This window comes from Loxodonta africana, chromosome 8 (genome assembly GCF_030014295.1).
Source record: "Loxodonta africana isolate mLoxAfr1 chromosome 8, mLoxAfr1.hap2, whole genome shotgun sequence".
Taxonomy (NCBI): domain Eukaryota; kingdom Metazoa; phylum Chordata; class Mammalia; order Proboscidea; family Elephantidae; genus Loxodonta; species Loxodonta africana.
This window is the reverse complement of record NC_087349.1, coordinates 82,812,409-82,837,551: the sequence shown is the minus strand read 5'-3', so window position 1 is coordinate 82,837,551 and position 25,143 is coordinate 82,812,409. Positions and strand designations below refer to the sequence as shown.

The 25,143-nt window shown below is 39.0% G+C and overlaps 1 protein-coding gene across 2 annotated transcripts in view; it reads left to right on the top strand.

Annotated features, from left to right (window-relative positions):
• The window catches only part of RAPGEF5 (Rap guanine nucleotide exchange factor 5), a 274,113-nt gene that overhangs the window by 147,303 nt on the left and 101,667 nt on the right, over positions 1-25,143 (top strand). For both annotated transcript variants that reach the window (XM_064290063.1, XM_064290064.1), the window contains 2 exons: positions 1,054-1,127; positions 11,605-11,730. In XM_064290063.1, coding sequence (XP_064146133.1) covers positions 1,054-1,127; positions 11,605-11,730 — 200 coding nt within the window. The remainder of the gene's footprint in view (positions 1-1,053; positions 1,128-11,604; positions 11,731-25,143) is intronic.

Below are 25,143 nucleotides of genomic sequence, written 5' to 3'. Positions count from 1 at the left end.
AGAGGCTCTACAGGAGAAAGACCTGGTGACCTGTTTCCATAAAGATGACAACCAAGAAAACCCTATGGGGCAGTTCTACTCTGTCACAAATGTTCACTGTAATGGATTGAATTTTGTCACCCCAAAATATGTGTCAACTTGGTTAGGCCATGTGTAGTTGCCCTCAATTTTGTGATTTTCCTATGTATTATAAATAATAATCTCTGCCTGTGGTTAAGAGGATTAACCCTTAACCAGGTCATCTCCCTGATCCAACGTAAAGGGAGTTTCCCTGGGGTGTGGTATACACCACCTTTTATCTATCAAGAGATAAAAGGAAGGAGAAGCAAGCAGAGAGCTGGGGACCTCATACCACCAAGAAAGAAGTACTGGGAGCAGAGCACGTCCTTTGGACTCGGAGTCCCTGCATGAAGAAGCTTCTAGTCTGGGGGAACGTTGATGAGAAGGCTGACAGAGAAAGAATGTCTTCCCCTGGAGCTGATGCCCTGAATTTGGACTTTTAGCCTACTTTACTGTGAGGAAATAAATTCCTCCGTTAAAGCCATCCACTTGTGGTATTTCTGTTATAGCAACACTAGATGACTAAGACAGTTACTGTGAGTTGAAATTGACTCAATGGCACCTAACAACAGCAAAATATATTTATACATATATATGTTTATATATATTTGTGTGTGTGTATATATATCTTTTTTTCTTTTAATACAACTTCTCATGTAAAATTGTTAGAAGCCTTCATATGTAGTCCAACTCACTTTAGTGAAGCTTAATACTGAAGATGTCTGGATGGGCTTAGGTTAAGAGGAGAATTGAGATTAAGTATTTTCACTGCCATTAAATTAATAAATGAGATAATGAGAACATGCCCAGTGGTATTAATTAATTTGTCATCTGAATAACAAAAAATAGTGCTGATATTTAAATTTTATGAGTCTACTTAAATTATATTTTTCTGCCAAATTGCTATCTGAGAGAAAATTATCTGAAACATCTAATGATTTCTAATACATTTGTTTAATATTGTTCCTTTTCTTTCTTTCTTTCTTTTTTAAGCAATTGAACAAGATGAAGAAAACAGTGACAAACACATAGCTGTGCCAGAAGCTGAAGGTGTTCCACAGTCTCAGGTAAAGAAAACTCTGTGACAGACCACACTGTGTCTTTGTGTCAAGAGTGATGAGATAGTGCAGGAAAGCTCAAGTGATACAGGTTTTTACGTTTTGTATTCTATAAATGCAGTCATATTACTGGGAATAAAGTGCTTTTTTTCATATGAAAGTATTTCCCAAGAAGGTCCCTGATAGGCATTGAATTGTGCTCTCCAAAAATATATGTTGTAAATCCTATACTTGTGGTTATAAGTCATTTGGGAATGTGTTTTCTTTGTTATGTTAATGAGGCAGTGTTAGCGTAGGGTGTGTTTGAGTCAATCTCTTTTCAGATATAAAAGGAACAGATTAAGCAAGAAGAGATGGGGAAAGATAGATGCCATGCCACGTGAAGATCACTTACCGGAATAGAAGCTGAAAAGAGACAGAAGAGAAAGCAAGCCTCTACCTAGAGTTGATGTCCTGACTTTAACAAATTTCCATTTGTTAAAGCCACCCACTTGTGGTATTTCTGTTATAGTATCACTAGATAACTAAGTCTCTAATTTGCTAGTCATATTTGTAATTTGATTCACGGGAGAGGGACACATAGGGAAACATACCTTCCTGTCCACACTTCCCAGAGAAAGCAAAGAAAGTGAATGAAGAACCAGGAAGAGAGGACACCCGTAAGGGAGACCATCTCCTGGAGATGCCAGCGGAGAATCAGCTAGCTGACAGCATTACCTGCCGGGGTTTACCTGGACAAACTAGTGTGATGCCTGTCTGCCAAAGATTCTGTGCGACCACCCAATATCTGAATTATGGCATGGATGTACTTTTGGTAGCAGCTGACCTCCAAGTACTACTGCAGTGTAAGAACATTGGACCCTCCAGTATTATGCACTGTTAAAACTTCATATAAAAGTAGAGCCTTTAAAGATTTTTAACCTGGTTGACCCATTGTGCTTCACCTTTGAAGTTCTAAATGTTGATTCTAAACAAAATAATCACATTAATGTTTTTAGTCATGATTTCACAGGTTGTAATGTTTTAATAAATTCATATAAAGAATTATTTTGCATGATAGTATTGAAAATATATATTGCACACATTCATTTTGAAATTATATTTCAGGTTTCCAAGCATACCTAGGCAGGTATTCCCTGGTGCAGTGTATTTGCCAATTTATCTATGGTTTCTTAAATCATTAAATTATTAGTAGGTTAAATGTTTCTAAATTTACATTGCTGCTATTCTTTGTCTTGAACAGATTCTATGAGGGAAAGTCTGTTCTAATGGAATTTTATTTCTCCAAAGGATACACAGGCTTTGCTCTGTGACTTTATTCAGCAACTTTGACATAACTGTACATCTACAGACGTGTAGAGGAATGAAATCAAATGTGAGTGGGTAGTTAGATCAGGAGTAGATTCTCTTTAGGTTTAGTCAAGAGTAAGTTCATTGGAAGGTGTAGTTATAGGTGTTACAGGCCCAGGCTGAAGAGGGAGGAAGGCAGCTGTCATTTTCCCAGATGTGTTGGAGGAAGCTTGATCGGCCGCCACTTGAACCACCAGTTTTATTGGTTTGGTTCTGCAGGTCCATGTATACAGGTGTTCTGGGTAGACTCATCAGTAGTTTAAGTCATGTGAGGTGAGCTTAAGAAAACTTTGAAAATTTCACTATCATATACCAGGCAGAATTAGAAATAAGTGTGTTTGTGTTCATACTCATGTGTGTATACATATATGTATAATTTCACATAAAATTTATTTATTTGATGCCTGATGTATGTACATGTAATTGAGCACCTGTATGCCAGGAACTGTGGTAAATATTGCAACTTTCAATCTTTATAAAATAAATACTGTGTGTATCACCAAAAACCATAAATAAACATTGTATCATAGCAGTCTTTGAACTTAAGTATATTTTAAGCATGTTGAGTGGAAATTGAGTTCTCATTCCTTCTCATTACATGTTGAGATATATTACTGTGGTGAAAATGCGCCTAGGCTGTTGAAAGCTTTGGGTACAAAAAGAGTCAAGATGTTCACTAACCCCAGAGAGACTGGACCTTGGGATACACAGGTTTCCCATCTTCCAGAGAATTCTATTCCCCCCACCCCCACCCCTTATGTTGGCTCCTTTCTTCTTCTCAGTCTAAAAATATCTTTTCTGCCTAAGAAACTTCCTGTTTTAATTGTGTGAAGTGTGAGCAGAGTGAGGAGAGTTGATTTAGGCTTGGTTTTCATCCCAGCCCTTCCTCATAACCAGTGCCTTTGGGCAGGTTCCTTAGCGTCTCCAAGCCTGTCAGTTCCCTTCAGGTGGCACCACGTCTTTGTTACCCCTGTGTACTTACCAGCCCAGGCAGTACCTGGCATGCTTGGTCTTCGTCTCTGTAAAATGGAGATATTATGAAACCCCAGGAATGAACCTTCCCAAGCTTCCATTGCCTCGCCTCTAAAATGACGGGGCAAAAAAACAAACCAAACCTGTTGCCGACATTGATTCTGACTCATGGCATCCCCGTGTGTTAGAGTAGAACTGCTCCATAGGGTTTTCTTAACTGCCATCTTTACAGATGAAGCCCTGGCAGTACAATGGTTGAGTGCTCGACTGCTAACTGAAAGATTGGTGGTTTGAACCCACCAGTGGCTCCGTAGGAGAAAGACCTGATGATCTTCTCCCATAAAGATTACAACCTAGAAAACCCTGTGGGGCAGTTTTATTCTGTCATGTAGGGTCACTATGAGTCAGAATCCACTCCAGGGCACCTAAAAACAACAACAATCACCAGGCCCTTCTTCCACAGTGCCAATGGGTGGTTGAAACTGCCAACCTTTATGTTAGTAATCAAGTGCAAACCATTTGCACCACCCACGGACCTTAAAATGGGGGGCAGGAGTCATCAAAAGATTCCTAAGATTTTCTGATGTCCCAGTATAGTGACTGAGGCCTGTAATAGTAACACCCGGGGGTTAGTAGTCCCTGGGTAGTGCAAACAATTAATGTGCTCAACTGCTAACCAAACGGTCAGAGGTTTGCACCCACTCAGAGGCACCTTAGAATAAAGGCCTGGTGATCTACTTCCAAAAAATCAGTGACCGAAAACCCTGTGGAGCAGAGTTCTGCTTTGACACACATGGGGTTGCCATGAGTCAGAATCAACTCGACAGCAACTGGTTTGGTTTTTTTGGTGGGGGATTAGTAAACCTGCCTTTATCAACACATTCTCTATCATGTGCACTTCTTGTTGTGGATACTTCTCAGTTCTTTCTCCAGTTATCCAAGGGCATGTTTTTTTTCCTTTCCAACGAGGGAGAGTTTTTTTATATTTTCTTTTTCTCTCTGGAGAAATTTGGGAAAATAAATACTTGCTGACCTAAGATGATTATTATTATTATTAATATGAACTGTCATCTGAGTTTTCCTGGAAAGTATTCTTAATATGTTTTGTCTGTTTCGGAAATAGATTGCATATAATTGAGTAATGCAATGTATGGTTCCAACCCATCAGTTACTTTTTTTTGTTTGTTTTTTGTTTTTTATTCTGTTATTTGCAATTTATGTTCAAAATAGCAACAACAAAAAAAATTTTTTTCTACTATTTTATGAATTTCTATTCAAGGTTTAGTTTTTAATGAAATTAATCTATTAGGTAGTAATCAATAAGAATTTATCCAAATACCCTGCATTTGTCTAGCGATCTGTTATTGGAAAAGTGCTTTCATAAAAGGTAGACTCCTTTATCTTAGTTTTTCTTCCCTTAGCAATTTTTGCATGGTGTTTTACCTGGATGTTTTAGAAAAGGTGATTTTTAAAGTTAAGGTAATGCAGACAATGTTTTCATACACAGATCTGTTCTAGTTCACCTTTTTTTATCACATAAAGTTGTTCCCTTATCATCCGTGTGGCCTCTCCTAAGGGAATACTGTCCAAGTGTCATTTTACCACTAAAAGAATGGACCCAACATTTTTTGACTCCATTTATAAAGGAAACAGACTTTTCATTTACATTCATAACATTTCTCTTCTCAAATACTGAAAATCATATGAATAGTTTTAATAATACATTACAGAGATTATTTTTTTCCTTTTAAGAAAAAGAAGCAGGTCTTGAAAGAAGGCTCTTAAATAACTCTCCTGACAGTTACACATTAATCTTTTATTTTTTCTTGGCATAGCAGTCTTAGGTAAACTGTTTATAATTAGTTTCACATAGATAAATTAAATAGACCAGGAATATGGAAGTCTAGATCAAGCGCTGTTAGTTATCTTGGTTCTCCTGTCATAACAAAGCTCCCAAAATATATTAATAAATTCATGGGTTTCCTGAATTAAATCACTAAATTATGGAGCTATGAAAGGGATCCCCTGAGAACGTCTGGCTTAGTGTGATGCTTCCAAATAGGACTGCCCTTAGAAACCATCTAGGACATATGGCCATCTCTCTGGGTTTAAAGTTCTCTGGAGAAGGAAGAAGCACTCATAACCCTCCTTGAAAGCCTTTTTTGATAGTTGTTAGAGAATTGATTATCTTGTGAAAATGCATCTAGAAATTATGTGGAAACCAGAATATTAAGAGAGCAATATACCTTTTTTTAGTTATAAGATGTGAAGTAAATAGGAAATGGTTAAATTAATCTGAAACTCATTTCTAAAACTGTTAGCATTTTGGTATTTAAATTTGATTTGTCAAGTGCACCCAAGTATCTGGTTCTAATAAAAATACATTTCCTCATGAGAGAAAAGTCTATATTTAGGATCGCAATCATATGGCATGAACGAAGTTCCATAAAAACTCAAGTTTGCTCAAAAACCTAAAAAGAGTCAGGACTTCTTAAATTACCTCTGCTCAACCCTACCCTTCTATTGCTAATGCTATTATTGATTGTTAAAAAAATGTATGTGGGACCCACAGGCAGAAAGAAAGGCTTATCTCCAAATCAGAGTCTGTGCAATCACAGCCCAGTTGCTTTGGGGCATGGACTGGCGAGAAGATGTAAGTAAGAGGTTTGCCTCACATGCCAATTTAGTTAGCTTCATGATGTTCTCACCTGTCCACCACTCTTGCCCGGGCCCCAGCCCCAACACACCCTCTGTTATCCAGGAAGTCCTCACTGGAGAGCAGAGAGAGATTAAGACTGATCCATCACACTACTGAATAAACAACTACAGAGCAGGTCCTAATGATGCTGGGCTACGAAAGGAGTGAGAAGAAACTTGAGGGCCTCTGTCCTTGTAGGTGTCCCTGGGTGATGCAAACCGTTAATGCTCTCAGCTGCTAACCGAAAGGTTGGAGGGTCAGGTCCACCCAGAGGCGCCTCAGAAGAAAAATCAGCCATCAGAAACTCTATGGAGCACAGTTCTACTCTGACATACACGGGGTCGCCGTGAATCAGAATTAACTAACTGGCAACTGGTGTCATGTAGGGACTAGAACTGCTCTTCAGAATATGATTGTGTGCAAAGCTGGTAACCAGTGAGTCCTGTCTTTTTATTTCTGTTGTTCACCCCATACATTGCTTCATGTTATCATTCTCATAAGGAGCCCTGGTGATGCAAGGTTAAGTGCTCGGTTGCTAACCAAAAGGTTGGCAGCTTGAACCTACCAGTGGTTTTGAAGGAGAAATGACCTGGTGATCTGCTCCCATAAAGATTATAGCCTAGGAAACCCTATAGGACAGTTCTACTCTGTCCTGTAAGGTCGTTATGAGGCAGATATACCATCTAAGAATACCAGTTTAAAGGAAAAGTGAGGAAAGCTAGCTGATTTAGTTACTTTATATAGCTCCTTTGAATTTTTAGTATTTATATTCAAATAAACTTTTCTCAGTCCCACTTTTAAAGCTTGCGTCTTTAGTATTTGTTTAGCTTGAGCAGTGGTTTTTATTTTATAAAATATTAGTATATTTTATAAATTCCCTCAGCAAAAGATCAGACTGTTCAAGAAAAAAAATATTTTGTGTGATGCTATTTCAGTAGAATTAAGTCTTACAACTTCTTTTTTTTTTACCTTTCAAAAACTTATTTTTGTTTTGTTTCCAATTCAACTAAGAGTTATTAGTGTGTTATACAAGGTCAGGAAATAAGACGATCCACATGAATGAATTTTATACATAAATTCATTTAAGTTTCAAAACATTTAAAGGATGTTAATCATTTGTGACTAGAAGCTCCCCCAAACAGTTTCCTTGCCTTCTTAGTTTAAAGGAGGATACTTAATACCATTGATGCTTTTTTACCCTCTCTAGTATTGATTAAAATCAGAGTATCTTCATGATCAGCCCATATATTTAGCATTGTCTCAGGTTTTTTTTTTGTTTTTCAGGTTATGGGCTCCATTAAAATCCTGACAAACAGAAAAATGCCCTAAGGAGAGTGGCTAGGATGGTAAAAGGGTATAAAAATAAACTCAACCTGGTAAAACCTAGTGCCGTCAAGTCGATTCCGACTTACAGCGACCTTACGGGACAAAGTAGAACTGCTCCATTGAGTTTCCAAGGAGCGCCTGGCGGATTCGAACTGCAGACCCTTTGGTTAGCAGCTGTAGCACTTAACCACTATACCACCAGGGTTCCAAATAAACTCAAGTGGGCCTTTAGTAATGCTTGACAACCTTATTCCCTAGTCCACTCTCTTCTCTTAGGCTAGGAGTTGAAAAACCATGGCCCACTGGCTAAATCTGGCCCACCTCCTACTTTTATAAATAAAGTGTTACCGGAACACAGCCATGCTCATTCATTTATGCATTGTTTCTGGTTGCTCTTGCACTACAACTACAAAACTGAATCATTGTCTCAGAGACCCCATGGCTTGCAAACTCTAAAATATTTATTACATGGTTCTTTACAGAAGAAAATTTACCAGCCCTTGTAACTTAGATGACTGTTTCATACCTGCAGCATCATCTACCCATAGTCCTTACTCTCAGCTAATAACTTGACTTCTTATTTTTCTGGGAAATAGATGTTGTCGGTAAAGAGTTTCCACCGCCAGGTATGTCAACCTACCTGCATGCGGGTACTTCACCTACCCTCATGTTACAGTAGATGAAATATTCATATTCATGTTTCTGTCTGAGGGTAGATCTTATCCTGTCTCTCCTACTCAAGGACATTACTCCTGAAACACCTCCTGTCCACCTGCGTCATCAAATTTCCCTCTCTACTGGATGATTTCTAATAAAGATACAAAAATACTGGAATAGCTGTCATCTTAAAACAGATAAGCAGAACTCCACTTGACATCACTCTTCAGCTGGTGCCCCATTTCTTACAGCAAAACTCCTCAAAAGAGTTGTCTCCCATTCCCTGGTAATCAGGCTCTTGTCCCTGCCACTGCAATAAAAAAGTTGTTTCCAAAGTGGCCGATTATTTTTGTCAAATTCAATCTCAGTTATTTTGAACCCATCTTATTTGGCATTTCAGCAGCATTTGGTAGTTTTTTACTCTCTCTTCCTTGAAACACTTTCTTCACTACTCTCCGCATACTCCTAGTTTACTCCTCCAAGTACTCCTCCTCGTCTCCTTTTCTGATTTCTCCTAATCTTCCCAGTATCTACACATTAAAAATTAGTTCCTATGTTTTTTCTCCTCCCTGTCTACATCACTTCTTTGGAAACCTCATTCGGTTGTCTGGTTTTAAATACCATGTACACAGTGATGACTCCCAAATTCTTATCTCCAGTATGGACTTCTCCCCTGAACCTGTAGACTGCCAACCCAGCAACTCCATTTGGATGTCTAATGGGCATCATACTTCCAAACCTTCTCCCCTAGTCTTCCCAATTTCACTAAATGACAACTCCGTCCTTCCAGTTGCTGAGGCTGGAGACTGCCTGCTCTACCTTTGACATATATCTGGTTTCTAACCACTTCTCACCATCTCCACCACTGCCACTTCTAAGCTACTTCCATCTCTTGTCTGGAGACCAGTATAGCTTCAACTACTGCCCTCCCCCACCCCACCCCCAACAGTATTTTCTCAACCCAGAAGTCAGAACAATCTTGCTAAAGTATAAGACATATTATGCTAAATCTCTGTTCAAAACCTTCCAAAGGATTCCCACCTTGCTTATTAAAAAAAAAAATCCAAAGTCCTTTCACAGCTTCCAAGGAAACTGTGTATTCAGGTCCACATCATCTCTCTTCCCAGTTCCACCACTCTACCCCTGACCAAGGAGCCCTGGTGGTGCAGTGGTTAAGTAAATAGCTGCTAACTGAAAGTCTGGCAGCTCAAATCCACCCAGCAGTTCTGCAGGTAGAAAGACCTGGTGATCAGCTTCCGTAAAGATTATAACCAATCAGTACTGAAGTCACTCCTGAGGTTCACCCTGCACCCAAAGATTAAAACCAAATCAAACCCATTGCGGTCAATTCCAACTCATAGCAACCCTATAGGACAAAGTAGAACTGCTCCATAGGCTTTCCAAGGAGCAGCTGGTGGATTCCAACTGCTGATCTTTTGGTTAGTAGCCGTGCTCCAGCCGTAAAACAAACAATAATAAACATAGCTCAACCACGTATATGAGACTAAATGGGCACACCAGCCCAGGGACAAGGACTAGAAGACAGGAGAGGACAGGAAAGCTGGATGAATGGAAATGTGGAACCCAAGTTTGATAACGGGAGGGTGTTGACACGTCTCAGTATTGGCAACCAATGTCACAAAACTGTGTGTATATTAATCGTTCGGTGAGAAACTAATTTGCTCTGTAAACCTTCATTTAAAGCACAATTAAAAAAAAAAAAGGTCTCTGAAAAAAAGATTACAGCCAAGAAAACCCTATAGGATAGTTCTGTTCTGTCACATGAGGTCACTATTAGTCAGAATCAACTGGACAGCACCCAATAACAGCAACCGCTGACTAAGTCCACTCTAGCCATGCTGCCCACTTTGCTCTTCCTTGACCATGTCAAAAACATCCAAGCCCTGGGCCCTTGGACTTGCTATTACTGTGCCTAGAACACTCTTCCTCTGGATATCCACAGCTTCTCTTCCTCACTCCCTTTAGGTCTCTACTCAAATGCCATCTTACTAGAGACTCCTGCCCTGACAATCCTAGCTTAATAGCACCTCCAGTCATTTCTGTGTCCCCTTGTTGTTGTTAGTTGCCATTGAGTTGATCTTAACTCGTGTTACAGAGTAGAACTGCTCCATAGGGTTTTCTTGTTTGTAATCTTAACAGAAGCAGATCGCCAGACCTTTTCCTCCATGGCACCCCTGGGTGGTACCTTTAGATTAGCAGTTGAGCACAAATTGTTTGTACCACCCAGGAACGTTTTCTGTCCCCTTGCCCCACTTTATTTTCCTTCTTATCATAATTACCACCTGATATTTCATATCTACTATTATATAACATATAGATATGTACATATAGATATAAATATCTTCATGTAGACATTACATAATGAATGTAAGCTCATGATATGAAGTATTTGGTTTTTGTTGTTTTTTACTACTGTATCCTCAGAACCTAGGGTAGGCCTTCACACATAGTGATTACTCAAATTTGTTGAGTGAATGAGTACCTTTAGCACAAGCTGTTAAGGCCATGAAGCTTTGGTTCACTTGCTGGCCCTTTCCCCATACTTGGTCATGCTGCTTTAGTGCATTCAAACTCTGCAGGTTGTAATGGATAAAACAAAGGTTCCATGGTTTTGACTGCTTCTGCCAAGTGAAACTTCAGATTACTCTATGAGATCATGGCCTGGTATGTCAGTGTGAACCATTTTGGAAAGAATTTGCAGAAAAACAGGTCATAATTTTTGTGTTAGTTTGAGTATAACTAATCCAAAGGTCTAATCCAAAGTTCTAGATTTCCCTCCCTCCTAGAGTTATCATCACTGAGGTGCTTTGGCAATGAAAAATATGATGCTTTATGGATCATTTCCAAACCCTGATGAATGAAATTTTAAGCTTCTTTTTTCATTTTTAATAAAAAGATACCACTGTATTTCCTGCAAAATTAGAGGTATTTTACTAATGCCCCTTAGTAATTTTCCATTTGTGAAAAAAAAAAAAGTCATTTTGTAGTCTTGTTAACTCTGTAATTGTATATGGACTGATGTTGTGGCCCTAAAGAATAAGAAGGTCCTGTCCTGTTATTTTTAGGACTCTGTATCACTTTACCCTGTTTGCCAGAGTGGTTCCTGACTAACTTTCCCAGGAGTTTTAACCTCTTGTTAGGCTCTGCTTCTGTAACAGGAAACAGGCTGTCAGGAACAAACAAATAGTGGTATATCAGGCACACACTCAGTAGCAAATGATTTAGTTTGCTCTGCCCTTCACTCCCATAAAGCAGACTGATACATGATCTCAGCCTGAAGTCTTTTGGCGCGACATTCCTCAATTGAAATAATATAATTTTAGTTTCGCAGAGGCAAAGCATTTTACCAAGCATTTACAGGCGACGGCAAAGATGAGTTTACTCTGAGGCGAACTTTGCAGTGGTGTCATGTCCTGGGACTGCGGATTTAAGTATATCTTTGCTTTTTCTCCAACTCTTAAGGCAGGGGTGATGTGCAAGCTTCAAGAAAGAGATGATATCGGACGAATTGAACTGGTCCAGAAGTTGGCAAGAGAAAACTGTCAGCTTTTGCAGACGGACAAAAAAGAGCTGGAGAAATCTGAACACGTAAGCCCTTTTCCTCTTGGGAGTGCAGGTTTGAAGGGGTAGAAAATGCTTCTGCTGGGTTGTATGTTCAAGGGAAAGAATAATTTGTTTCAAATTCTTCAGGGTTTATTTATTTATTTTGACTCTCTGTTTTAAAGCATCCTTCTTAGTGAAAAATGGCAGCTGCTTATAGCTCTTAGCCAGTGGTTTATGGTAGTGGATTCCTAAGAGAACTCTTCTCAAAATTCAAGTATGTAGAAATATAAGCACACATTTAAGTAGATGTGAATGCACCTCTATTTATGAATCCAATTTGTTGGCTTTCAAATGTGGCCTTGGAAGTTTTACCCCATCAGATAGTTTGGAGAATATGAATTTTAAGAAATAATTCCAGTGTATTTTATGTTTAGTATGGGTGTGGATCTAATGGCCAAATGCATGTATCCTAAGTCCCTAGAAATAGATAAGAAAAGAAGAACAGATCATAGATGCTCTCACCAAATGGGAGGGTCAGAAGGGAGTTTTCCCAGTAATTTATGAGAGCTTGTGTTCCAACAAGAGTTATATTGTTTGGATATAGTTAAAACCGGAGGAAAGTGACGCTCTGCTGTTCCTCCTGAAAGCAGTTATTCAGACTGAGCCTTATAATTCAGAAAGCTGCCGTCACACTGGGAAGACAATGGGGCCACTTTCTTCTGCTACATACACATTGTTGTCTGTTTATATTTTGTTGTGGGTTGTAAGATTGCACTCTCAGTGCTGAACTGTCCACAATTGCACGTGAAAAGGAAAATTCCTCAGTACTCATAAGCATGTTTTTCTCTGACTTTAATTTTTCCTTGGAATTTTCTTTTTAACCCTTTCCAAGGGGAGAAAAATTGCTTCACATTTTTTTCTCCTCCAAATCCTTCAGTACAAATGACAGGGTTTTCCTGAGCAGGAGAGGAGGTGAGATGCTCAAGGATGGCATGCTGTTTAGTTTATAACTCAACATAACTCTAACTGTCAGATGTCCAGTGGGAACAATTGGTGTCTCAAGGGAGTGAATAATCAAGCTGTTTCAAAGCCTTGTGATGGAACTATTTCAGGGGTGACTGTTGACTTTACGTGTGGTTGAAAGTCACATAGCTGGGTAGGAAAAGTTTAGCACTTGTTCAAGTTGTTAAAAGCACACCGAAGGCTCACCATATCAAAGACTGACTCCTAACCTCTGCAGTCATCTTAGGATATTTGAGTATCCTAAGTGTGTGGCTTAAACTTCTCAAAGCAATATTTCCTCTGATTCATTTTAATGATAAGAGCAACAGTCTTCCTATGCCCTTTCATTGATTGCAAGATGCACATTTCCTCCATGTTTTAACATCTCTGAAATCAGTTTGGGTCTTAACAACTGATGATAAGAAAATATGTCATAGTTTAATTATGAGCATTTTTGTTTCCTCTTAGTGGTCTTTAAAATGAAGGCTGTATCTTACAACTGACTGCATATTAGAGTCAATGAAACAGTGACAGCTTAGGGTAGGGCAAGATCTTTCAAATTTGAACAAACAGTAGAGTACCACTTCATCATCATTGCTAGACACCAGCAGCCTTAGGCCACAAATAACTTTACACTTATTAAAAAGATACCCATGTTGTCTTTATCTTATGTTCAGTCTAATCCAGAATATTAAAAAAATTACAGCTAATGAGAATATAACCAAAACAAAATCAAACCTGTTGCCATCAAGTCAATTCTGACTCATAGCGACCCTATAGGACAGAGTAGAGCCACCCCGTAGGGTTTCCAAGGAGCAGCTGGTGGATTCAAACTGCTGGCCTTTTGGTTAGCAGTTGTAGCTCTTAACCACTACGCCATCAGAGCTCTTCCAAATGCTTAACTAAAGAAATCTGAATTTGGCACAGATAATTTAAAGACTTAACATGAATGGTAGTAGGTTTGCTATTAGATACTAGTGGTAGAAGATACTAGATACTTAAACACCTTTTAGAGTCAACTTATTAGGAGTAAAATAATCTGGCAGATTGTTTTAATATTTTATGTCTTACATATTGCTGTTGAGTCGATTCCAACTCATGGCAACCATATAGGACAGAGTAGAACTGCCCCATAGGAATTCCAAAGCGTAATCTGTATGGAAAGTTATTTTATATCTTAATCACTATTGACTGGAGCCCTGGGGGCACAATGGTTAAATGATATGGCTAACCAAAAGGTCAGCAGTTCAAATCCACGAGCCATTCCTTGGAAACCCTATAGGGCAGTTCTATTCTGTCCTTTAGGGCTGCTATGGGTCTGAATTGACTCAATGACAATGTTTTGTTTTGTTTGTTTTAAACCAGTCAGTGTATCTGTATCTTTGGTTTGTCCTTTAAGCTCACAGTGTTCACAAGGGTATGCAGTATTTCTGTTTTTCATATCCATGCTTTCTTTTCAATAGCCGTCATCTGCTCTTGCTCATGGGAACTCAGCTATAATACAGGGACATGTACAGAGGAAGCTGTAGTTTACTTAATGTAAACGTAGGTCTGCAGTTTCCTCCTCTTGTTACAGCGATAATGACCAAACCCTGGAGTTACATAGAGAGTTCCTTTTCTTTTGTGATTTTAAAGTGCTTCGTCTACCTCATCTCCTTTTCCTGAGCCAAAGCTAGTTAAGTAGACAGTGGTAAGAATTTGAGTTAGAATCTAAGTTGCCTGTTAGAATTATTCTTTTTACTAAACTGCATTGCTTCTCCAGTTCTGGAATGCCATATCCCCTTTTACACACGTGTCAAAATGAGAAAGTTACCTTGAGGCTGTACTGCGTAGGGAAACATGTTAATTTGTTAGAATAAAGTCTTTGATGTTGGTACACATTGTTACAAATTGAAGGTTATTACAGCTTTCTGAGTAGGCATTTCTAATATTTTCTTAAACTGATAAATGCTATAATTATAAATGTGTGCAATTAAAGAAACACCTCACTGTGTGGCTTTGCCAATGTGTTTCTAAAATAAAAAAGTGAACTCTAATTATCACAAGTTTCTCAGGAAGCGCTCAGTTATTCTATTTTCTATTAACTAGCTGTAGGCAAGATCAGCCAGCATTCCTTCCTAAGAGTTCAAAATTATTATGTGAAGACTTTAACAAGGGGACAGAGATCAGATATTTCTTCCGAACATTATAATAGTAGAAGGAATATTTGGTCATTAATTTTTTAAGGAAATTATCTATTATATCAGCATTGCATTTGCTTAGTCTTAATTCTATGATTACATCAATAAAGGAAAGGGTGAGTATAACCAGTTGGGGACTTTTGAAGGATGAGTAATGGTCATAAAGAAGGGCCAGCAGGAGGGAGCATTTCAGGCAGAGGGACTAGCAGGAAGGTATATGACTAGAGGATGGAGTGATTCATGGAGAGTGCAGGGGCTGAGCTGGAAAAAAAAAAAAAAAGGAGGCTAGAATTCAGTTGTGAAAGACCCAGTAAGCCTCCTTAAGGAGTTTAGACTTGCCTTTTCAGCAAAGGAGAGCCATCAAAGACGGGAAGTAGCATAGTTAGATGAAGTCTTCATAAGATCTCTCTGGCATTGGTTAAGAGGAAAAAATGAGTGGGAAAGAGAAAAGTGTTGGAAAGCTATTGAAAAGAAAAGAGAAAGCTATTGTAGTAATAAGCCAGGTGAGACATGTAAGCCTGAACCAGAGTGGTAACTATGGAAGTGGAGAAGGAGATAGATGTTGAGAGTCATTTAGAAGGTAAAATTGGCAAATTTTAACGACTGATATGTGGGATATGTGAGCTTTGTTACATTAAGCAAGTTTTGAATTTTTTATTAGAGTTTTGCCCTTTTTTTTTCTTCTTCTTCTTTTTCCTGCAATATGCTTCAGGTGTCTAAGGTACGTGCTAGGACACACGGTATTATTCTAATTAATGAATTTTTACACAAGGATTCTGGCTAATAGTATAGAGACTACATAAACTTTTCTTTCGGACCAGATTGTTTGAAAACACCTTAAGCAGAGAATCTCTGGTAGCCCCAGAATGAACTGACTTTTTTGAACCAAAGCTTTGGCATTTGCTGCGGTATTATGTGTGCCTTCTTCATAATTAACTGTGATTTTAGGGATACTCTCTGACCTGTACAGTCTGAGTTGATGTTGCTGGACTGTTTTTCTAGAATATTTCCCATCATTCATTTATTCAGTTAATCTTTATTAAAGGTGATGCATTAAGGGATCAAGCATAACTACAGGTGGCTCCTAAGCTCAAGAAGTATAGTCCAGCTGTGGAGAAAAGACACTGACACAAATAACTGAGATACAAGGAAGCAGCGATGAGAATCCCAAAAGAGATATAGAGGAGTTAAAAGAAGAACTTAAACTTGCAGAAACAGGATTCTCTCTTATGGTGGAGGTGGTCTTTGATTTGGACCTTAAATTCAGGTCTGGGATGGATTTGAACCATTCAAAAAATAAGAAGCATTCTTAATGGAAAGAATAACGTTAGAAAATGTACAAAGATATCAAAATACAGGGTGGTTTTGGAAATCTCAACCCATTCCATATCACCAGAGTACCAGGAATGGGGGTGGGGAGGAGATGATGACAGGCAGGCAGAAGGAGGAAGGTTTCCTGTGAAATAAGGTTGGGGCCAGACTGTGAAGGATTTTATACTTTACTTCATTCTAAAACTAATGAGGAGGCATTGGGTATTCTGTTAGTTTTCATCAAAAAGGAAGATGAGAGAGGCCTATGTGAGATATAATATTATCTCAGTTTGGCAGATAAGAAAGCTGAGGCAGATGAGGGATTAAGCAGAGCTGGGCTAAGGGTGAACCCAAGTCTGATTGCCTTGGAGCGCATCTTCCCTCAGCAGTCTTCAAGGGAGTGAGGACTGAGTCGGGGATGGGTAGCCAAGATGGCAGGAATGGTGAGAGTCCTGAGAAGGCAAGAACAGAGTAGGAGGGCAGCCTTGGAGGAGAGACAGAATGATTATGTATTGAAAGGATGGTGGTGGTGGGTGGGGATTCCAAAGAAAAAAGAAAAAGAATGCTAAGGTGCTTACTTGGTTTGAGTCCTGACTTAGATTTGAGAAGCTTTTAAACTATTCACATTTTTGTGTCAGTGAAATAGCTGTGTTACAGTGTCTGTCTACATGTGGGTCCAATTTTCTACTATATTTTTCCTGAAAGATATGCTTTATAGTATATTAACTTATAGATTAGAAATACCAACAATAGTTCCTAAACTGACTTCCTAATTTCCAAATTGTAAAGATCTGGAAAATGTACGTGAAAACCGTGTTCAGGGATACTTTCCCTAGAGATCCTATGTCCCCCCTCCTCCCCACGCGGTTTTCTTCAGTCAGTGCTTTTGTTAAGTCTGAGTGAGGACCCACCCTACTTCCTTCCCCTTTTCTAATTCACTCATGAAATATGGGTGGGAAGGGGATTTTGCAGATTCTGGAATTGAATCTTGGCACAGTCTGCTGCCAGGGTAGGGTCTCTATCACTCAACCGTCACCGAAATTTCCTTCCCTGTTTCCTGCAGCTTCATCCTGGAATTCTGCCTACGTCAAAGGGTTAGTTGTTTAAAGGGTTAGTTGTTTGAGGATTACTAGGGAAGAAGTGGTTTGGAGTGTTCTGGCTGCTGTCACTCTTATTATCCTTATGAAAAGTTGGTCTTTACCTTTTTCCAACTTTGATTTGGTCTATTTGTTTTAAAACAAAAAAAAAGCTGGCAAATGCAAGGTAAAAACTCCTTTTGCTCAACATGAGATAATGAAAAGTGGTTTTATCATTCTGTATTAAACTCACATTATAAATCTATGTGTGTAAAGATAAGAGTAATCTTGGCTTATTAGAAGTTTACCAGTAATTTAGTTTAACCAAACTACTTAAAGACAAATAGAGTTTTATAAGATTATTGCTTAGTTATTAAAAGCCAGAATTCAGATATAATAGGGAATTCAAAATACATTCAATTGTCCACCTGTACACTGAGAAATCACCACAATGAAATTATATTACTTTTCTCAATAACAATATCCTCACTGTGTTGGTTTGGTTCTAAAGTACCTTTTCATGTGAATTAGGGCTTCCTTGAATGAGTCATTTTAGTCAATTTTTAATAAAGATTCATATGGCCACAGGGTAATATGAAAGTGGTAGAAGATAGATCTTGCCTCCAAGATGTTTACAGTCTAGCTGAGAAAAGAACTTCCACATGGAAAACAAGTAGCTATTCAAGACAGCATTTAATGAAGTACCTAAATAATTTCACAGAGTTCAGTGAGAGGGAAATACGTCTGGTAAACACAGTTCACAACTGAAGCAATCCGTGTTCTCGTTTATTCAAAAGTGAGGTTTACAAGTTTAGTTCACTACCCATGCTCTTTGAATCCTATTTTTCTTTCTTTTTCCCCTCCAGAAAAATGGCACCAAGGCTGCCAGTGAACGTTAGTGATGAGCCCTTGCTGTCTGGTGGGACCATCTGCTCATTAGGTGTATTTTTAGTTCTTGTAAGAAGCTCATTGCAAGTCCCGACATTTTTTAGAATTAGTTTCAGCATTTTTAAGGAGAGACGGATTTGTCATTATGCTATTTGTTTATTTTTCTGAGAATATTCAAGTTTATTTTAAAAAGCCCAATTAAGAAAATTGGCACTGGTCCAGTAAGTTTGAGTTACCAAACTCATGTTATCAAAGGACCTTTTATTTCCTGCCAAACCAGATGCTGTACCCTAGATTTATCAGGTTCTTATACTTGAAAATTAAAATACATAGCCTACCATCTTTATCATGTTTGGGAAAGCATTAAACCGAGGTATTTGAAAAATAGATCTTTCTTTTTGCCCTCCTCAGTGGTATATCTCACTCCAGATCCCTGAGGACCTTATACTTTTTCCTTCTCCACCCCCATCAAGCCCTGCTCTGCATTAATATAACAGCAGTTGATATCTGGTAGACTGTAGATTGGGCAACACTCAGTGAATCTTTGGTGGTTTTGGTTTACTTGGGTTTATAGTGGATGCTGCGGGGACGAAAAGCAAGATGAACAGACAGATGGACAGTTCTTCATGACATCTGTGTACTACTGGACCACGGAGGGGGGGGAATAAAGAGAAAACATTAAGAGATACCAAGGAGTAGAGAGACATAGCGTTGCCTGTAAGTTACTAGAAAAACAATCTACTTTCAACCCAGAAAACCTGTCCACAAAAACGGAAGAAAAAGAAAGTTTTGTCATTGAATAAGCATTAAACTTATCACACGCAATCCACTGAAGAGATTGCAAAGACAGGAAGGAATCTTAACCATTATATAGCTAAGCAGATATACCCCATTACATTCTATTTGCAAGATAATATTGCTAATTTTCTAGTATCTGTATGGCAGGAGGTAGCTTTGCAATTTGGGGCTGGCCTACCTGAGGTAATGCTAATCTCCTTCCAGCAAAGCAGAAGGTTGGGGAGTGTCAACTGAAGTTACATTTCCGAGAGGTAGCTGCCAGATCCTTGAGGATATGTCTTAGATTTACATACTTTACAAGAGACAAAGAAAGAATTTACAATTACAAGTTGTAGAAAGTAAATTCTGAAATAACAGGAGAAAGGGGAGTCTCTTATACCAATCAATTTACAGCATGCCTCAGTTCCCTGGGACTGTCCTCCTGTGCCAGTGCCCTTCCCAGTACCCTCCTGGAGCTACCCTTCTACAAGAAATTCAAACACTGGTTTAACAGTTACCCATATGGCAAGTGGCATGTTGGCACTATGCAAGCTTGTCTCAGGGACCTCAAGTTGTCTAGGGAGAAACACATTTTCCTGAGGAAGAGGCAGGATTTGAAGGGTCAGGAGAGCTACTGGGAGAAGTGAGGAGCGACAAGCATGAAGGCAGAGGATGTGAAGGGCCTGGTGCTCTGGAAGGAGTACAGAGAGGCTGGAGTATAGGCATGCGGGAGAGAAGGAAAGAGTGAAGTGGGAGAAGCGCAGGAGTTCACACATGCTGGGCCTTGCAGGCTTAGCCAAAGACTGTGTGTTTTCTCCTAAGAGCAACATTGAGCTCTTGTGAGGAATTTAAGCAAGAGAGAGAAAGATGATTATATGTGAATTTTTAAGATTCCTTTGGCTGCAGTGTGGGAATGGATTTGAAGAATGGGTCAGGCTCACTCCTTTCAAAGGTCTGACTTCTTTCCTCCCAGTCCTCTCTGTCGGTTTCTCCTGAAGCAGTGAGAGTCTGATGGGAGGAGCTGAAGTATAGGGACTTCAGCTCCAGTAAAGATAGAACAAGTTACAGCTCATTCTGTGTATTTATTACTTTACCCTAAAATATACTATTGTATTATGACTTTTCCTTAAAAGGTTGACTTTGATTTAGTCCAGGTTTTTTTTTTAGAAATGAATTTTGAGCACACACAAAATATGAATAGTTTTGTTAATAAAGAATACGCAGACATGGATGTTCACTCTGTTATGTGATATTTGCCTCATATTGATTAAGCCAAAATTTGGTCATTTCTGAGTGATTCAGATACTTCAGTTGATAAAGATGAAGAAAATTTATAAAAGGTTTCCACGTAGGATGCAAAGAACCTCTTTTCCTTTTGCAATGGGAAGTGGGTGGAAAGGAAAAAATTCCATCTGGCATCCAGCTGCCCTCAATGTTGTTTTAAGATAACAAAAATAGAAGATTGCTGAAAATATCATAACAGAACATAACAGACTGGACAAGTGTACAGTACATATTTTTCTAATAAGTCATGTTAAATAGCCATATTTTACTTAATACTTAATAATGTTAAATACCCATATTTTACTTAAAACACAACTATGTTCTTATTTCTCATTACATAAAAATTTGCCTTTGAATTTTTTTTTTTTTTTAAATATCTACTCCATTACTGAAGCAAAAAGGACCTATTGCTTTGGTCTGTAGAAGCCATTGCTGCAGCACTTAGGTTTACCTGGAGTAGCTTTTCCTGTGTGTGTTTTTTTCCCAATCCTTCCCTCCTGCATTAAAAAAAAAAAGGAAGATAAGATGACATGTATCTACTGTACATTTGTACATAATTAAGAGAACCAGGCTCAACAGCTTTTAACAAACCCTTGTAAATGCCGTCTTTGTTCAGGTTCCAGGAATGGCTGGGCATGACTGAAGCCAGGTGAGTTAGAATAAAAGTTTAGGATTCCTCAAGCTCCAAGAAATGCATGGTGGAAGAACAATGGTGATAGAAAGACAATTAAGTGGCAGGAAGTGGTTTGGGGGTAGGGATTTATAAGGAGGCCCGTAAAAATGTAATGAGATACATGAGCAAATCTTGGTGACCTGAAAGATGGGGGTAGAGGGAGAATGTGTCGAGATAAAATTTGGCCCTGTGCCATCAAAGAGGGGAGAGTGTGTACTTTATGTGAATGATTCTTCAACATTCCCTAATTTTGCCTTGGCTCAGATTTATAGAGGTAGAATGAGTTTTATGTTGATATTCTTGTGAATAAAGAATTCTAATGATTCCCAAATGGTGTAATGCATAATAAAATCCAAAACTGAATTTTATAGTTGATGCTACCACTTTCTCCCTGTTCAGTGAACTGACTGTTATTGCAAATTGGGGGGCTGCAATGATAGATTATTTTTCAAGGAATTTTAGACATCATGTACCTTGATTCTTCAGGTAAGAAAACTGGCATCTGCTTAATAGGACTATAAACAGTTTTTTCTAAAAAAGTAAAAAAAAAATACTGTGATGGATTTGTTCTAAGTTTATTAATTATAAACAAATGTTAAAGTATTTCAACTGAGCATTTTCTTATGAAGTATAGGTAAGATACCTTTTAGCCTCTGTAAGTCAGAAGCAGAAAATCATTCATAATGACAGTAATTACTGGCGATCTTTAGGTTTGTTAGGGGAAGTTGTAATGGAGTTTCACTGCTTTTATCCCTTTGTAAAAAATAATCAAAACACAAAGAAATTAAAACAAGGTTTATTTCGAGCTGTTCATCTTTAGGTACGCAGGGAGATTGTTTTGTTTCTAAAAAACAACTGGCTAAAAGTAGGCTAGTTACAATTGTAAAAGAAATGTACCTTTGAATTTGCTCAAAACAATAACACAATATTTGATTACTCTATAATTTGATAAACAATTTGCAAATTAGAGAGGTGCTCATCTCCCTGCATGAAGAAAAAAAAATGCTCCCAAGGCCTAGAAATTTTACAGAAGCTTTGATACAGTGTAAGTTTCCATGGTGACAAAGTACTTAATGCTTAAGTTAGCATTAAAAAAGTAACTCCTGAAAATTTGGTCTTTTACCCATTCTTAGTTATGAGACCTCCTGAAATTAAAATTAAAGAAGCACACAGTATTTCTCATTAAATCACCAGGTCATGAGTTTGTTATTGACTACCCTTTTTAAGCCAAAAAAAAGACAAACTGACAATGTTGCTGAAAAGTTAGCATTTCCTGGTAAAAAAAAAAAAAAGCAACTGACAAGTCAATACACCTACTCCTCATGGGGACATTTCACATTTACGACCTATTGACATTTCTCATTTTCAACGTATTGTCTATCCAACTGTTTTGGCATTAATGAGGCAGTAGGTAGGGCAGCAACATGCTCCCAGAAGCTGCCCTGTGGGGCTCACCTCCTCTGGCCACCGCCTCCAGGGGGGATGCTCCGGCAGCACAGAGCCTGCTGACACCTGTTCTGGGTTCCCAGCTCCTATGTGGCCTGAGCCCGTGCAGCTCAAAAGTGCTGTTGGGTGGGAAGGGAGAAAAGAAAGAGAAAATGGAGAGGGTGTTTGAAAGAAGTGCATGCAAGTTTAATGACACCCAAAGTGAGCTGAACTGGGCCTGAAGCCTTCTGCCTCAGTAGGGCCAGTGTACAGTCAGGTTCCCAGTGCCTTAGCAGGAAACCATAAGCCAAGGTGACTCACCAGGCCCCAAGGGCAGAGCAGGCTCTGGGATTTTGAATGTTGGTCTTGGAGAGATGGGTGTGGAGCCCTGGAGGCAGCTCCTTGAGGGAAGCTCTGATCCAGCATAGAAAGAAGATGAAGTGGTTAAGCCTTGGACCCTCAAGCCACACAACCCAGCTTTATCCAGCTTTGTCTCATCCAAGCCTTCTTCTCCGCAAAGGAATAATCCATAACTGGACTTGTTACACTGATCTTAGCAGTTATTATTTATGTGATCATATTTTCTAAAAAAAAAAAAAAAGGTAAACGGTCTAAAAACAGAAGATAAATACTTAATTTTTGCGTAAGGCCTACTTTTGCTTAACTGCCTGGGCTTTGGAGCTTAACCACGTTGATAACTGAGGAATGGGTGTAGTTTTTCAGTTTGGATCAGGCTTTTAATTTTGGGCTTGTAAGAGAAAATCCTTGAAATCAAAGTAAGATGTCTATTTTTAGTTTTTTTTGACAACTTTGTGTTGTGTTTCTATAGCTATATTCTATGGGGCCCTAAAGTGAAGTTGGAGCCCCTGGGTGGTACAAACAGGTAATGTGCTCAGCTGCTAATGGAAAGGCTGGAAGTTCGAGTCCACCCAGAGGCATCTCAGAAGGATGGCCTCGTGATCTACTTCCAAAAAATCAGCCATTAAAAATCCTATGGTGGAAGAAAACATAGAGACAAAGCTAAGGGTCCTAATTTATGGCATGAATAGGCTATCAAACATAACTAAAAGTGCACTAACCGCAGAAGATAGCTAGATAAGTGTGACCTCTAAAAATCAAATACTTATGTAACCGGACACATCCGGGTGTGCTCAGTGCAGTTAAGAAGACAGGAAGGGAGTGAAAGCGAAAGAAGAAGCTTTATTTAGTTGGCCAAGTAAAGGAGCATACCAGGACTCAGGTCACCAAGGTGGCCCCCTGAACCATAGCTCATGGGGTTTATATGGGTAAAGTAAATTGAGTCTTCAGGGATGCCTCAAGGTGGAGCCAGCTTGCTGATTGGTTTGGCCCATAAAGGTGGTGTTCTTGGGGCGGTCCAACTTCTGTGCCTGCTCAGCCTGAAAGGTGGGCCACAAAGATGGCATTTTGCCCACTTCTGGGGCAAAACGAACAGGGGGCGGGTGTGTATTTCGGCCTATCACTTCAATAGGTCATCCAAAGGACACAGTCATCTGGGACTAAGCATGTCAGGCAGGCCAGACCTGGTTCAGGACCAATTTCAACTGATTTTGAGACCACAATCTCTTGTTTTTTCTGAACTGAGCCAGAACCGGAAGTATGCCTAAATAAGGAGATATCCTAAAGGCAGAGGTTCCTATACTACCTAAAGGGGAGATAGCTTAAATGCAGGGAGTTAATTCCTATACAACAGAAGATGTCAGGCACCATCCCTTGCTTATTCAAGATGGTGGACGTTCTGCCGGCCTCACTTATGCTCATCAGAAGAATTCTCCAAAAGAGTAAAAAGAGAACCTACAGACTGGGGAAAAAAATTTTGACGACATATCTGACAAGGGTCTAATCTAAAATTTATAGAAAACGACAACACCTCAACCACAAAAAAGACAAACAATCCAATTAAAAAATGAACAAAGGACATGAACAGACAATTCACCACAGAAGACATTAGGCAGCTAACAAACATGAAGAGATTCTCTCTGTCATTAGCCATTAGAGATCCAAATCAAAACTACAGTGAGATACTCTTTCACCGCAGCAATAATACCACTGATCAGAAAAACAGAAGACAGCAAGTGCTGACAAGGTTGTGGGGAGATTGGAACTCTTATATACTGCTAACCAAAAACCAAACCAAACCCTTTGCCATCAGGTCAATTCCGACTCATAGCGACCCTCTACACTGCTAGTGGAGTGTAAAATGATACAACCACTATGAAAAATGGTATGGCACTTCTTTAAAAAGCTAGAAATAGAAATACCATATGATATAGCAATTCCACTTCTACATATATATCCTAGAGAAATAAGAGCTGTGACATGAATAGACATATGTATACCCATGTTCGTTGCAGGATTATTCACAATAGCAAAAAGATGAAAGCAACCTAAGTGTCCATTGCTGGATGAATGGGTCAACAAACTGTGGTGCATACATACAGTGGAATACTGAAAAACAATGAAGAATAATGATGAACTTGTAAAACATCTCACAACATGGATGAATCTGGAGGACATTATGCTGAGTAAAATAAATCAGTCACAAAAGGTCGAATATTATATAAGACCACTATTATAAAAAGTCAAGAAAAGGTTTACACACAGAAAGAAACATTCTTTGATGGTTTCCAGGGATGGGAGCGACAGGGAGGGAGAATCACTAACTAGATGGTTGACAGGTGTTAAATCTGGTGGAGGGAAAGGCAGTATACAATATGGGGAAGTCAGCACAACATGATGAAAGCAAAGACACTGAGAGCTACACAAGAGTAAAGGGTAACTGTGGTAAATACTATAAGATATACAATCCTGTGGAAACCCTGGT